This window comes from Myzus persicae, unplaced genomic scaffold, assembly GCF_001856785.1.
Source record: "Myzus persicae strain clone G006 unplaced genomic scaffold, MPER_G0061.0, whole genome shotgun sequence".
Lineage (NCBI taxonomy): Eukaryota > Metazoa > Arthropoda > Insecta > Hemiptera > Aphididae > Myzus > Myzus persicae.
This window is the reverse complement of record NW_019100736.1, coordinates 124179-140002: the sequence shown is the minus strand read 5'-3', so window position 1 is coordinate 140002 and position 15824 is coordinate 124179. Positions and strand designations below refer to the sequence as shown.

Genomic DNA, 15824 nt, shown 5'->3' with positions numbered 1-15824 from the left:
ATCGACAAGGCGGTATCGCAACGTTGTCGCCCATGAGATGAACGTCCGCGTAGAAGGGATAGAGTGAGAGACGTAATCAGCCCGAGCATTTCGTCAACGATCGATCCACGGTCACGGTGCGCTCGTAATAATAATAATAATAATAATAATAAAAGTCCAACGGTGCGGTCCGTTTCGCATCGGTAGGGCGTTGCGCAGCGGCAACGTCGAAATCGTCGGCTCGGTCACATGGTCGTCGATTGTCGGCGATAACGAATGAACAGCAGCAGCGGCAGTGTAGTAGTAGTAGAACAATAATGATGGTAGGGCTGCCGATGCGTTTTCGTAATATTAGTTCAAACTCGATCCGTTCCTTCGATCAGTCTTGCGTTTGATCGGCCGGCTCGTGAGTCGTGGTCTGTTCCGGTTGAGACGTCTTCTTGCTGTGGCTGTCGTCATTGCTGCTGCTGTTGCTGCCTCTGCACACGAAGTATTTACTTTTTTTAATAATTTTTTCCCCCCAAATTTTAGCGTACCGGTAAACGGTTTCGGGGATTTTTTTTTTCATTTGAACATAAACACTTACCTATTTTATGATCACGATTTTTAATATTGGATCTCGCAAGTCTAATGAATCATTTTATTTTTATTTTTCCCAACATGATAGGTAGGTGCATTGTGTCTTATCCGATTATTCAAAAACGTGTTTCAAATGGTGACAGCCCACGGTTTTGCTTTTCGTGCACTCGAGTAAATGGTGTACGTACGATCACGCTGTTGCACTACCATTCACGTCTGACGATACGATTTCGTTAACGGCTTGTCGCCGATTTTATTGAAAAGAAATAAATAAGTTCAATATCGAAGCCATGGCCAACAAAATGAGGTCCAAGAACCCGCCAGAAAAGAAGACGCCGTCGGTGCAGGTTATCAGTAAACTACCCCCGGACGGTGGTTGGGGCTGGTTTGTCGTATTCGGATCGTTCATGATACACGTAGTCAGTGAGTGATTCTTAATAATATCACAAATAATTTTTATAGATACTCTTAACGAATTATAATAATAGATCGTTTTACCGACAGAAATAAATGCGTAAAAAAAATCAACACACGCGATTATATAATAATATGTTTATGTTTTATATTCTATTTTAGACTCTGCTAATTCTCATTAATTTTATACTCGCGATGCCTTTTGGCACAAAGCCACTATCAGATTTAAAAAAAAAATTTATTATTATAATATCCTACATTTGTGTTAATGTGTACTTGATGTATATTTTTGCTTAATCCTGTTGGAGTTAAATCATCAGCCTTTCCGACCAATATACCTACAGTTTGGTTTTAATAATTTAAAAGCACTAGCCTGTTATATTCTCACCATACACAACAACAAAATACAATAGGTATTATTAGCCTCCCTTATTTTTTTGAGAATTTAAAAATTCAAAATAATAGGAACCACATTAAAAAAAAAATTATGTCTCTACCGTTGTCTGTACCTGCCTATGTAGTTTTGAATCTATTCTTAACTATCGAATTGCTAAAAAATATATGATGAAGGTATACATTGTTTTTATTACAATTTAAAATATTGTATCACTTTGCTTAATTTTTAAATACAAATATTACTGACAAAAACCGTTATGAAATGTGTTTATCTATTTGGTCGATTTCCAATTCTTAAGCTTACATTGCTTACTATTGGGGATCTATTTATTTTATTGTTATTGGATGAGGAATCGGGTATGAATGATTTTAAATATTTAAGTAAAGAAATATCAGAAATATGTACAAGGACTTCCTATGTCTTAATGTATTAGTGAATGGATATAGTCAAATATAATTTAAATAAATATTTTGGGGTAGGTAGGTAGGTAGATAATATAAACTAAGTATTTATCCCGGTATTCATTAAAATTTTTTTATTTTTTTATTCTCTTAAATATGGATAAATCATTTTATATTAATTAAAATCTATTTGATTTATTCCTAGTTAGCCTATTTATTAAAAAAAAAAAAATAATCCAATTTTGATATGATTCAAATTTGTTAAAATGTATTGAATGTTAATAATAATCTGAGCATAATATCTATTAATAGTTAGATTACTATTAGATCATTTCAAAAGTCAATTTAATTTGAAAATAGTAGGTACACATGTCTCCTATCTAAATATATGTTTTTGAAAATAAATAAAAATTAGAAAATTAATGAAATCATCATAGGTATTAATTATATTTTGGTCTTGAGTATTATATGTACCTAATAATACTAAAAATGTAAGTAAAATAATATGTGAAATTATCATAATATAGTGATATTTATTTTATAGTCTCATGAAAACATTATTGTGCTTATGTAATATAAAAAAAAACATTTTGTTGAAATGTTTTGCTTACACATGTGTTTTTGATAATTAATGAATAGAAATGAATATAAATTTCTATTTACACTTGCCATACAAAATGATTGTCATAGTTCAAACTATTTATTCGTGTAACAAACTAACAAACAGTTCTTATAGGATTTCAGTGTACACCGCCTTACATTGTAATATTTATGATGATAACTGCGATTGTTTGGCTTGTACAGTGTGTTAGGTACCTGGTGTCTTTTTTTTTACTGAACTTTACCTATAAATTATGTATAATATAATATATATAAAGAACAGGACAAAGCAGAATTTATCAACTATCTATGTTAATTTTTGTTATAATATTTAATATTTTATAGTTTTAAAATTATTTAAATCTTACATCTAATAGTTTGGATTTATCTTGTCAATTTCCACTAACAAGTACACTGTAGGTCAAATTTTATCACACAATTAACATTTTACGAGTTAAAATAATAATTATTAATAAATATAAATATGATAATATTTGTCTTTGAATATGTTCTGATTTATTTCAAAATGTATTTATTAGATTTATTAAATAGAAATGCTTGGTTATTGTGTAATGACAGTTTCCAAGATTAAATTTTAGTACGATAATATTAGACCTCATAGGTCGGGTATCATTAAATTCTAATCACAATTGTCTTGACAGTTATGAAGAATAGATAAGAAACTAACTTTAAAAAAGAATCTATAAACGTGTATGTATACATATTTGTATATAGGAATAATAAGTATTAATAACTTATAATTAATGATAAGTAATGATTGATTAATATTAGGTATATGAATTAAACTAATTAATATTTATTTACATGGGTTTAGTTATAAGTTAATTGATGCTTAGATATTATGCAAGCAGCAATTATTTAAATCACCTAATTAGTCATAAAATAATTTCCATTTTATAAATTTAACAATTATTTTGTTTTGTTTTAATTGTGGTTTAATTCATAATTAAATATTTATTAAGATTATGATTCATAATTCATCAGACATTTTTTAATATTTCAAGCTGGGAAAGAGTTGGGTACTTAAAACCAAATGTGCTCCAAAAATATGTTAACTATCTATGGGCTGGCTATAAATTTTAATGTTTATTTTAAATTTTCCATGTTCCTTCATAATTCTAACTTATAAAATGTGACAAAATGCTTAATTTGGTTAGTTACCCAATAATAAATTAATGTTTACACATATTATGTACTTTATGATTATCTTATAGAAATAAAATGTTAACCTTTGGTGACAGGCGTGTAACTATTTACCCCCTTCTATTTTTAACATGCTATAAATTATTTTGTGCATTTTCCATACTCATTACTTCATTGAGTAATTTTATATTTTAGTAATTATTGTACAATCACAAAAATATTTAAATATAGTTTTATAATTTTCAAGTGTAGCTCACAAAAATTAAAAAATTAATTAATTTTAATCTAACAATTAATATACTTACTTCAATTAGAGTTTAAAAAAATGTTGTATAATTTCTAGTATAAAAATAAACTTTTTAACTATTACAATTTGACTAAAAATATTATTATTAGATACTTCAATGGAAAAAATTACCTCGGGCAGCTTGCAACCATGTGATATGATACCACATGCATTACTGAAGGTTAATTGTAAAATTTTCATTAGCTAAGTATTCAATTAAACAAAAAGTATTAACTTGGTGTCAAACTTGTATGTAAATGTAATAAAGTTATATTATTTTGCTAGACAATTGCACCTAATCAGCATTTATAAACATTAAATAAAATAATTTATATTTTGCTCAGTTTTATTAAAATGTTGATTTTAATGGGCTAATTAAACTACTATGAACCTTAGATAACCCAAAGGTTGGCCAGATAAATTTTTCATTTTCTGAATATTGTTTACAATACTTTAATATATATATATATATACTATACTAAATACAAACCTATATTTTGCTTTGAATCTTATTTCAACTGTTTCATAATAAATTATTAAAAATACTTTACAATTTGTACATCTTTAAAATGTTCATACCATTTTCCAAATATTTGTATGAATACAAATATGAATATGATATGTTTATGATCAATATCCTTTGCATATTTATGAAATGCTTGATGTATAATTAATATGTAGAAAATATGAGCACATTCTGCAATATTTTTGTCTTACAAATCTGTATCCTAACTATAATTTTTTTTTGAAATTTAGGTTTTCGTCTTTTTTATAACATTCAAAGTAACTAATTTATGTGAGATCTATGTTTATTGAACATAATCCTAATAAACAAGCAATAGTTTATGTGTAAAGTTCAGATAATTTTAAAGGTTAATTTTATTTAAATATAAAAATTCTCTTGTAAGATTTACTTCTATTTAATTACTTATAGTTGCAGAATTAATAGTTCTTATTAAATGAGCTGAATGGTTCATATAAATTACCCAAATTAAAGGTGTATGTCGAATTGTCGACAAACTAATGTATTGAGTACTTTACTTTGTTTTTAATCGTCATTAGACAGTGACAATACTGATATTATTTAACTATAATTATATACTACAAAGTCCAGCAGGGAGAAAATACTTTTTAAAATTAGTTTAACTAGTAAGTGTGCAGAGGAGAGGGGGGGGGGTTCTAATGTTTTTGGAATAGAATTGACTCTTAGAAATCCTCATACCTCCTTATCAGGCTACAGGTACTTATTAAAATTAAAATTTGAAGGTTTAAAATTTGCTTAGTATACTCGTACAAACGCAACTATTATTTCTGTTAATGTGTTGTAGTAACATAATGATTTTTGATTAACACAAAATAGTTTTAGCACAGTATCATACTTTTTGTTATTTCTTATTGATATTTGTTGTTTAAATGAATAATTTATGCAATTTTAAAATTGTTTTTGTTAATTTGTATGTACTTACTATTATAGCTATTATTTTAAAAACTATGTTATTGTTGATGATAAAACATAAATTATAATCAAATATTTTGATTGATTAAAGTAGCATAAAAAAAAATTAAAAATTAAAAAGTTTATTCATAATTGATATTTTATTAATATTAGTTTGATTATTTATTTTAGAATTGATTTTAAATTTGTATTAATGCTATTCCATAGTAATTGCTTATTTAACTAAGTATAATAGTTATTAGAAAAAATTCAATAAGATATACCTAATACAATTATTAGGTATCTCATTAATGACATAATTAACTATGTAATAACTCAGAATCTTATTTATTTCGATTGTACCTAGTGTTTACTCCACGATTTTCTAGACAAAAAATTCAAGGCAGGCAATAGATAAAAGCTTTGATGAAATAAGCTTGATATACATAAGAATCTATGAAATTTATTTATTACAGATTCTTTTTAAAATAAAGTACTTGACTGTATAGGCAGTATCTATGTGACTGTGTAAACTAAAATATGCATAATTAATTGCCTTTTTTTTAAAGAATACTTATTTCAGATTGCTAATAAATCAAATCAATATTAATATATAAATATTTAATCTTAAGTAGTACTTAAACTATAATTACATTTTTTTTCTGATATGGAAAAGTTGTTGAAAACAATTGTAAATCAACGTTAACATTAATTCTTATTACATTAATATCTATTAGAAAACTAACCTGATTAATACCTCCTAAATAAATGTCGAGGTATTCATTAACAATGTGATTTATGAATATTGAATATCTACTATTAAATATGTTAGCATCTAATTTTAGTATAATATATTTAAAAGAAATATTTTTAAGTATTAAATTCATTTTGGTTTTGTCCAATTTATGATTTTTACATATAGTTGTACACAATTATTTGTACTTATATAAATAATAGTATATTACATTATTTATAGTCATACTCAAATTAACTATCTAGTTGAAACAAAATTGTACAAAGGTTCTTCTGTTCTGGCTACTATAAATAATATAATAATCATGATTTACCTATATTCGTAATTATATGTTACATGCAATATTTAAGACGTTTATTACTATTTAAGAGAAGGTTGTAAAACCAATATATTTGTCTGCTCCTCTCAGAATCTAAAAGTACTTCATTATTAAAAATTAACATATTTGTAAAATATTAATGATACTATATGTTATTAACTAATAATCATTAAGCATTGAAAAGAATCACTAGGTACACGAATATCAATTATTTTATTCTTTATGATTACCTACTTATAAAAATTACATTAAAAAAATTTATCTTATACCTATTTTATCCTTTTTTTCTTGTTATACAGTATAGACAATTGATTTCAGAAATTACGGTTTTAGTGATATTGTGTACATTTTTAAACAATATACCACTACTTTATATCTAAAACTATTTTTGGTAACAAAGAATAAAATCAACGATTAGTAAAATAAATAACATTTCATGTATTTATCAAATTAAAAAAAATTATCATTTTAAGGACTTAAATTTTTGATTTCAAATGAGTATGTTTTCATAGGGTTTCAAATATAAATTATTGTTATTTGAAAAAAAAATCAAACAAAAAACCTAATAAAGTAATAAATAATAATAATTACCGTTATCTGTGTTCTTTTTTTCTAGCTGATGGAGTAACCTATTCGTTTGGTGTTTTGTACACGGAATTCTTAGAAGTTTTCAAAGAAAGTAAAGGGGCAACTGCATGGATCGCATCCTTGTTGGTTGGAGTTACTTTATGTTCAGGTAATAATTTAATATTTTTGATATAAATTGCTTAAATATAGATTGATGTTACTTTCATTAGAAAAATAGTACCTTTCATATTATTATTTTTTCTTTTAGTTAATAAGCTTCAAGAACTATTTATATTTTTCATTATAACAAAATAACTTTAAGGTATATAGTATAAATATAATATTATTATGATACCTACAGATTATGTGTGACCTTTGAAAGTATAGTTATCATGGACAAAATATAATATTGCTCTCCATGTTTTGTCCATTTTTTTTTTGCATTTTGATCTCTTCAATGTATGTAAATTATATTATGAAATCACAGATGTCGTTATGAATTTTTACTATTGATAATTAATATAATATTTGTGTCTTAAAACTAAAAACCTCAAAATTGTATAATTAAGAGAGTAGACACTGTTTGATATGTATAGCAGTAATTCAAATTACATTTTTTATTACAATTGAATACAATTTAAATATTGTTTTGTAATTTAAAAATGTTTATTAATGTGTTTGGTAATTAGATACCTATATTTTTATTATAAAAAATAAATAATAAAATATTAATTGTAATTTTTTTATGTTTGTTGTGTGTAGGTAGACATAATTTAAGTTATTAAGTATGTGTATAGTCTTATAGATATTAACTATTTAATTATTTGTTATGTTGTATTCCCGATACAGTATATTATAATATACTATATAGTTCATTATCAATTTGATACAATTTTCAACTGTCAATAGTATTTTTTTGTGCTATAATGCTAAGTAATTAATATTCAGAATTTTCAACACAACAACGATTCTGCCTAACTCTTAACTTCCCCAACTCTTTACTTAATACCTGTATTCGGTTTGTTATATAATTATTTTTGTTCGGTGTTGTTTAAAAAAAAACTGTACATCGTCAACAGCTCAACTGCCTCCATTATTGGTCTGACTTGAAAAAATCAGTTTTCTTTCGTTTATTTCGTCTGTCGTTCGAGAACCGGTGTAAACCGCATGGATCTATGTGCTAAGCACATTGTGCTTATGTGAGTTGAATAAAAAAATTTCATTTTAGCGTTCGACGCTGTTAGTTTTTTTTTTTATCACAATCACACAGCGCCACAAGATGTGCGTCCGCATCGACGACGTGTTTCGTTTCACATTCGAGTTTACAATATAATAAATACAATATATTATATTATTATGGATAAAAAACGAGAATCATTTTAAAATAATGTGCACTTCACCACCCCTTCACTACCCCCATACGTATTACAAACATTATTAGTATTCATTTTTGAGTACGTATATTATGCGTGTCTTATTATTACATATTATAAGTTATTTGACAATCTTATATAATATTATATTGTATTATACAATACAGGTAAAGGTATCCTTCATGAATCCAAACAGAACTCGGTGTCCTGCTCATATTAGTTGAGTACCTACCTACCTATAGTCTGATTTTATAGTGCACATGCCTCAGGCGGTACTGCTTAATGGGTGGAGACGGTATGCAATATATAATATATATATTATAATATAGGTTAGGATATATAATATATATCTATCATCGTAATAAAATTCGAATTTAAACACATCGGTTCCTTTTATTATTATTATTTTGTTTGGGCGGGTGATTTGTTTGTGTACTGCCACAGGGTGCCAAATTCCTAAATACCGGTGCACGCAAACCATGTGTGTTCAGTGTTTATCGTTAGACTATATTAACGATTGTGTTGTCTTGTAAGTATAATATATTAATATTATAATAAACATTTCACATTTGTGATTAATTTCGTCAAATGTTTAAACACTACACGAATTGTACCTACAACTGAAGTAAAATCAAAAATCATAATTTTAAATCGTTAAAACACTTGTTTATTATATTTGTATTTGAATGATTTTATTAAAATGTCATTTTATTTAAAAAACCTTTTATATTATGTGATGCTCAAACCGATATCTGTGATTTAATCTTAATCTTAATATTTTATTTTTCCAAGACCAATAATAATAATAATGATGGCACGACATGCGCACGCTGGTTCCGTCGTATGAACCGCGTGAATGCAGTGGAGATAGTAATATATTATTATGTAGGACGCGCGTACTGCAGACAACCGCCGTTGCTTATGTTATAACTTATAAGTTATAATAATGAGTGTAATGCTAATATCTCAATAAATAGTATATACAATTTAATTGTTTGAATAAGACATATTTTGTTAATATCTTTGGACTAACATAGTTATATTTGAGACTCGATTATCCAAAAGCAGTAATAAAGTATTATGTATAGCATTGTTGTTTCAAGTTTACCGACAAAATATTTTTAAGGATCTTAAAATAAGAACTTGTAGATGGTTAAGTCGTTTCAATAAATTTGACTTTTTTATTTTTAACGGATACGCTTGATCGATTTATAACCGTAACCGGACTAATCAAATTATAATGTACCTGTAATGTATAAAAAGAAATTAAAAAAAAAATTATTCATAGTTGTAACATCTATAATTAGATGTTACAACTATGAATAATTATTTTAGTACCTACTCTATATTTTATAGAATATTTTATATATTATAGTACACGTGTAGCATTTCTATTTATTAAAGCTGCAATTATAGAGCTTAAGGTTATCTAATAAAATCATCTACACAAGTTCATAAAATGATTATGTGTTCATAATTGTTTTTACTAACGGAGCTGAGAAATTAATTTTGTTTTGACCCGTGTTCAATTTATTCATTTCATCTCGTATTTGTTCAAAATAAATATTGGTTATGAACTAATTGTGTATCCGTGTCGAACATATTGTTATTTTTACATTATAAAATATGTATTACAAGATTTAATGCAAAAATAAAACAAGTTTGTAACAAGTATTATTATTATTATAATCAATTAGTATTGATTACAATATATTGAATGCTTAACGTATAGGGTTAATAATATAACATAAATTACAATTTAGTTATGATGCATAAACAATCAGTTTAAATTATATTATTATTGAGTATTAAAGATTTCTAAAGCAACTGAGGGTAACTTATTTTGGCTCTTCAAATAATAAATGTGGAGGTGGACATATTTTACAAATTTCATAAAAAAAATCACAAAATAAAAACTATAGTAAGATTTTGGAAAATAATTTTATGTCGAAACTATTGCATTTGGTATGTTGTTTTCTAAAAGTATAGATAGAATATTAATATAAATTAATAAAATAGCATATCTATGATTATAATCTATAATTATTTATTTCAGTTTATTTACAATTTTAAGATATTATTTTAAACTTGAGGTATAATGTTGTTAAGTAATAAGCCCGTATTAAGCCCATTATGATGTTTTTGAACTTTTATGTTCTATCTCGTTAGAGCTACTGACAAGAAAAGTCCCAAACCTTATATGGTAATTAATATAAAATACATTTTTTATTTATACGTATAAACCTTGTAACTTGGAAGTGTTTTGTATTCTAATATTTTACAAACCTTTCAATATTAAACCTTAACTATAATATACATGTAATATACATTATTCTGGAAAAACAAAAAAAGCTATTTGGAGACGAAGGTATAAGCAAAGATAAATATTTTTCTGAGTTTCATGTATTCATCGGTTAAGTTAGTTTTATTTTTGCGTTCGTTTCAAATGTACAAAAAACAGCAGTTAAATTAAGTTGAATTTCGTTCGTTTTGTAAATGAATTTTACATTATTTGAATATTATAATAACAACATTATTACTCCGTACATCTCATTTGTATTTTTAGTTATTACTTTTAGATTCTGAGCGGAGTGAGTATATATAATGTATTGTACTCACAATGATTTGTGTTTTTTGACATCAGCATCTTTTATGATAAAAAATTTAAATTAGTTAGTACTTTTGAGAGGTCAAAATTGAAAATTCTCAGTAGTTTTGGAAAGTTCCAGAAAAAACAAAAAAGGGGTAATTTTATGCAAAACAAATTTTTGAAAAAATCGTTTTTATTGTTTTGATAGGTATAACTCTAAAACTAATAACCGTAGACCCTCAAAATGTTAGTATTAGTATAAAATATTTGTGTTAGCTTTTTTGAAATATTACAACTCTTTTTGAGCTATTTATAGCCTTGAAACATTTTTAGAAATTTTTCAATTTCTTGAAAATTATTCTCAATAAAAACTTTTTTACTTAAAAAAAAAATAAGAATTTTTAATGCAAAGTTCCTTATAAGTGTCTTTTGTAGGAAGTCAAAAAATATTGAAGATACATAAGCACGATTGTTTTTTATACATATTTAAAATTCAAATTTTGACAAAATTCATTACATTTTCGAAAATATTCAAACTATTTTTCTTTTAGAAATTTATAAACGTTTTTCTTTTCATATCTAACATTATGAATTTTGATTGAAGATTCACAACACGCTTTTCTTCCTCTATAAAAAAAGAGTTCACCGGAGAGTTATGCTATAATAGCTATGAGATATTTTCAGTAATTCAATTTGATTATTTATACAAGTGTGCTAGAATGACACGATGTCTTCGTTCAGAATCGTTTTCCATATGCGATGATTTATCATTGAATTTAAATATAATACATACATTACAACGACAACTATACTGTACAGCAAGTACCCACTTGTATAACCTTTAGTTATATTGTTTATAAGGTTTTTTTTATTAGTCTTAATAGGTATCTATGTTTTATACATGCAAAATAAACAAAACAGCTAAAATGTACTCAAATATACATAAACTGTAAAATTGAACACTGTAAAATGAAAAGGGATGATTGTATTTAGATACTTATACTGTGTCGTAATTAAAATAATGAAATGTTGTATAGAAATTGTTTACTTTATCTTTTAGAAGCTGGTTGAAAAATAGTAAAGGTAATAAAATAAAACGAACTTTTACTCTTGGGCATATTAGTGATAATTGTGTCAAACAATTTTTTTGCAAACTTACTGGTATGGCTTTATTAAATATATACAATATAAAGGTATTGAGCGGAAGACCAAGCAATCATAGATCGATTCGCAAATGGCAAAATGGCAAATGAAAAGCAGGGAAGTCGCCCTGTTGACTGCTGTACATTAGGTTTCAATAGTATTTAATAGCCATTGAGTAGGCCATTGCAATGAATATGTTAAATTTGAACTATCATAATTTTGCAAATACGTAAAACGATTCTGCTAGTCAAAGAGAAGTGTGGATTTGCTCTTATTTCTTTGTATTCATACAATTAGAATTCGATATGTGTAGAACTTACTTTTGCAAAAGGAAAAACGGGTTTTCTTGTGGTTACTTACTGTTTTTATTACATCATAATGTTCACCTTTTGAATTTTGAGTAAAATTGTTAGAAATAACAAAAGTAATGCTTTTTTAATTTGCCTAAATTAAAATCATTAATAATATAAGTATAACTATTAAAAGTTAGAAAAAAAATTATCTGTTTCTAATTTAAGTGGCAAGTATTCTAATTTAAACAATGCTTAAAAAACTGGCTTACAGTCATACAAGTATTATTTAAGTTAAAATACAAAATATATTACAGATCGATAATAATAGTGCTGATAATAAGTGTTTAACATTTATCTATATATTTTATTTTGCTTGGTTGTATGTACAATTTCTTTTCAAAAAATAACAAATATTCTTGGAAATATATACAATTTGTTCGTGATTAATTGGCACAAAAGGTTTGATATGTTTTTTATGGTTTCCTTTATAGTTGCGGTTACTCTTATTTTCTTCTTACGAAATCATGTTACAGGAAAACCAATTACTGTTTTCAAATATTTTGATAATTTGCGGCATCAAATAAAAAAAAGTAGTAGCACATTAATATTCTGGCACCTTCGTCTTTTTTTATAATATTAACATCTTATAATTTTGTCTGGCATAATATTATCGCTGACAGCTAGTCGTGACTCGCACAATTATTGAAATGTTTATTTGTAACAATATTTGTATGACTTCGGAAGTAAAATCATCTTGAGGTGATATCTGTTTTAGTTTGTATTTCTACCAACCGATCTATACGCTTTTTTATTACCTTGTATTTTGTAAACTATCTTAGTACCTATATTGTAAAAATTTTGGCCTTGAGCTTTTTTAAATATTTCCTATGATTTTCTAGATTCGTCTGAATTAAAAATACCAATTATATGCATTATAACAATACAACATTTTCAATCGCCTATCGATCGTGTCTTACAATATACCCACGTCCTACTTATGTGTATATGAAACTATCATTGTACACCAGCAAATTAAATTTGAATTTCTTTTCAACGTTTCTCTCGTTTGGTATTGGTAATACAAGTGTAGAACACGCTCTCAATAGCCCTATTCAAACGGTGTTATATTGTTATTATTAATAACCTTAGCCAGTAATATATGACGAACCAATTTTAGACAGCATAGATTTTATTGTTTATTACTTAGGTATCTATGTATTTGTTAATTTCAAATTTATGTTTTTTTGTGTTTATTGATTTTACATCTTTAGATCATAAAACGATGCTTCTAATTTTAAAGAAAACTACGAAGTTATATACACTGCATTAAATTTAAATAAAATAAATAAATTAAATAAATATAACTCATAAGTATTTATTATGTCATAACATCAGTCCTTTGTTGCATTTGGGGAAATAAAATAAAATAATCTGAAACGAGTATTCAGTAAGGTCTAAATTAAAAGATTAACTTTAATTTAAAAACTCGTTATGTAAAATAATAAATATTTTTTTCCATGTTTAATTTATTGTTTGAGATATAGGAGTTTTTTCCCCGAGATGAAACCTGTACACATTTTAAAGTACAGTGGTGAAATTGTGCATATCGGTTGTCATTAAAGAAATAAATGTAATTTATAATTCTCTCGAGCGGAAAGTAGTAACACGCTGCCGCATTTCATACCACTGAAAAAATATGTTAATTTTCAATGGGAATGATTCAGAATAATATTATTTGTTGTATTATAATAATAGTAGGTATAGGTAGATTCTGTGTTTGTTTTACATGTAATTAATATTTATATAATCATGCATATAATATATTTCTATATCTTTGTCCACTAACCAGTGGGCTGGGTAATGTAGATTTGACTAGGTATTTCAATTATTAGTTATGAGGTGACATTGTCGTATAACGGTTGTTAGCTCTTCAATAAAAATAATTAAATACATTCATAACTCACTGGACAAATGCCATATTATTTTTGAATATTTGAGTATGATTGGTGTATATAACGCGTGGATAGAGAGACAATGAAACAAAATAATTTTTCTTTCCCGTTTGTCGCATAAATGCATCATGTTATTTCTTGGACGTTATTTACTAAACCTAAATAATTCAGGGTATTATGAATTTTCTATCCTAAATTTGTAAACATTATGTAAATTGTATGATTTCATAAGAGCGACAGTGACGATATGCATTTATCCTCGAATAATAATGCATTTCTTAACTCGAAAGATAATTTAACAATATGATGCTAACAAATGTTTAGTTAACCTTATCATTTCTAGTAACAGCCTTTATATATTAGCGACACCGGCCATAATATATTTTAAACCCTAAACCTATTTGATTTTAAGAAAATAACAATGCCGTACATTGAATGTAAATCTACGTACACTTAAGTAGTTAGTTCATTAAAGTATATTATTTTAGTTAATAATTTATTTTTTTATTAGTTCGAAGTAATCAAATTAGCTATTATTTAAAAAAAAAATTATTATTGTTGCTTAAATTAATCTTGTGAATTATTTTTTCTTAAAAAGTGTTGATTAAGATCTAATATCAATGTTCTGACCTTTTTTTACAGGACCCATCGCTAGTATTTTCGTAAACAAATACGGTTGTCGTGTGGTGACTATTGCAGGAGCCATACTTGCGAGCATTTGTTTGATGACTAGTGTATTCGCCAACAGTCTGGTAACGCTGTACATAACTATCGGACTCGGAACAGGTAAATTAATAGTTTTATTTCTATATATTTTATGAAACTGCAGTTTTTAAACATTAATATTTAATAATAATTTGATAAATCAACGCAATTGTATCGATTTTAAGAAGTTCTATAGTATGGCGGTGCGTATTACGAAATTTTAATGAAAATTTTAATTGAAGAATTAAAAATAATATGTACAATGTGGTTGCAATTGGTACATTATGCATCCGTTTTAAACTAATGAGCAAAGAATTGGGTTCTATATATTTATTAACATTCCCTTAATACGCACACTTCTAATCTACACCACTTGATAAGCAACTTGTGTCATCAAGTAAATCATATTTTGCCATTTTCTCCGTTGCCGAATTTATAGATGAATATATAATATTATGTGAATTATAATATGCATTATGCACGTCTTGGTTTTTTTGTTGATATGTTACCTAAGTAGTTTGCATTAATTATATCTATGTACACTTTTGTACCCCAAAACATGGCGGACGAGCTTCAATCATTTTGTACTTGTTCTATTGAGAGTTGTTAAAGTCCAGTATGGTATAGAAATATGTGCTTTAAAATTGTTGCGCTTATCTCGATAGTTTCACGTCATCGTACTTCGAATAGTATATGCTATATGTAGACATGGAGTAGAAAATGTCATATTACCAAAATGCAATAAAAATGTTTTTCTAAAAAGTGGCAAGGACTTAAGAAATATATACTCAAATTTTAATATTTTAAATATGTCTTGAAAACTTCAACGTGCTGTACGTTTTAAGTTCAAACATTTACTAAACCCTTTTTAAA

General features: G+C 26.1%; 1 protein-coding gene across 1 annotated transcript in view; it reads left to right on the top strand.

The window, feature by feature from the left end:
• The first annotated feature begins 262 nt into the window (after positions 1-262).
• Positions 263-15824, top strand: part of LOC111042725 — a 49537-nt gene continuing 33975 nt past the window's right edge. The window contains exons 1-4 of the mRNA XM_022327424.1: positions 263-469; positions 647-981; positions 6945-7064; positions 14889-15032. Of these exons, the coding sequence (XP_022183116.1) occupies positions 849-981; positions 6945-7064; positions 14889-15032 (397 nt within the window). The 5' untranslated portion in view covers positions 263-469; positions 647-848. The remainder of the gene's footprint in view (positions 470-646; positions 982-6944; positions 7065-14888; positions 15033-15824) is intronic.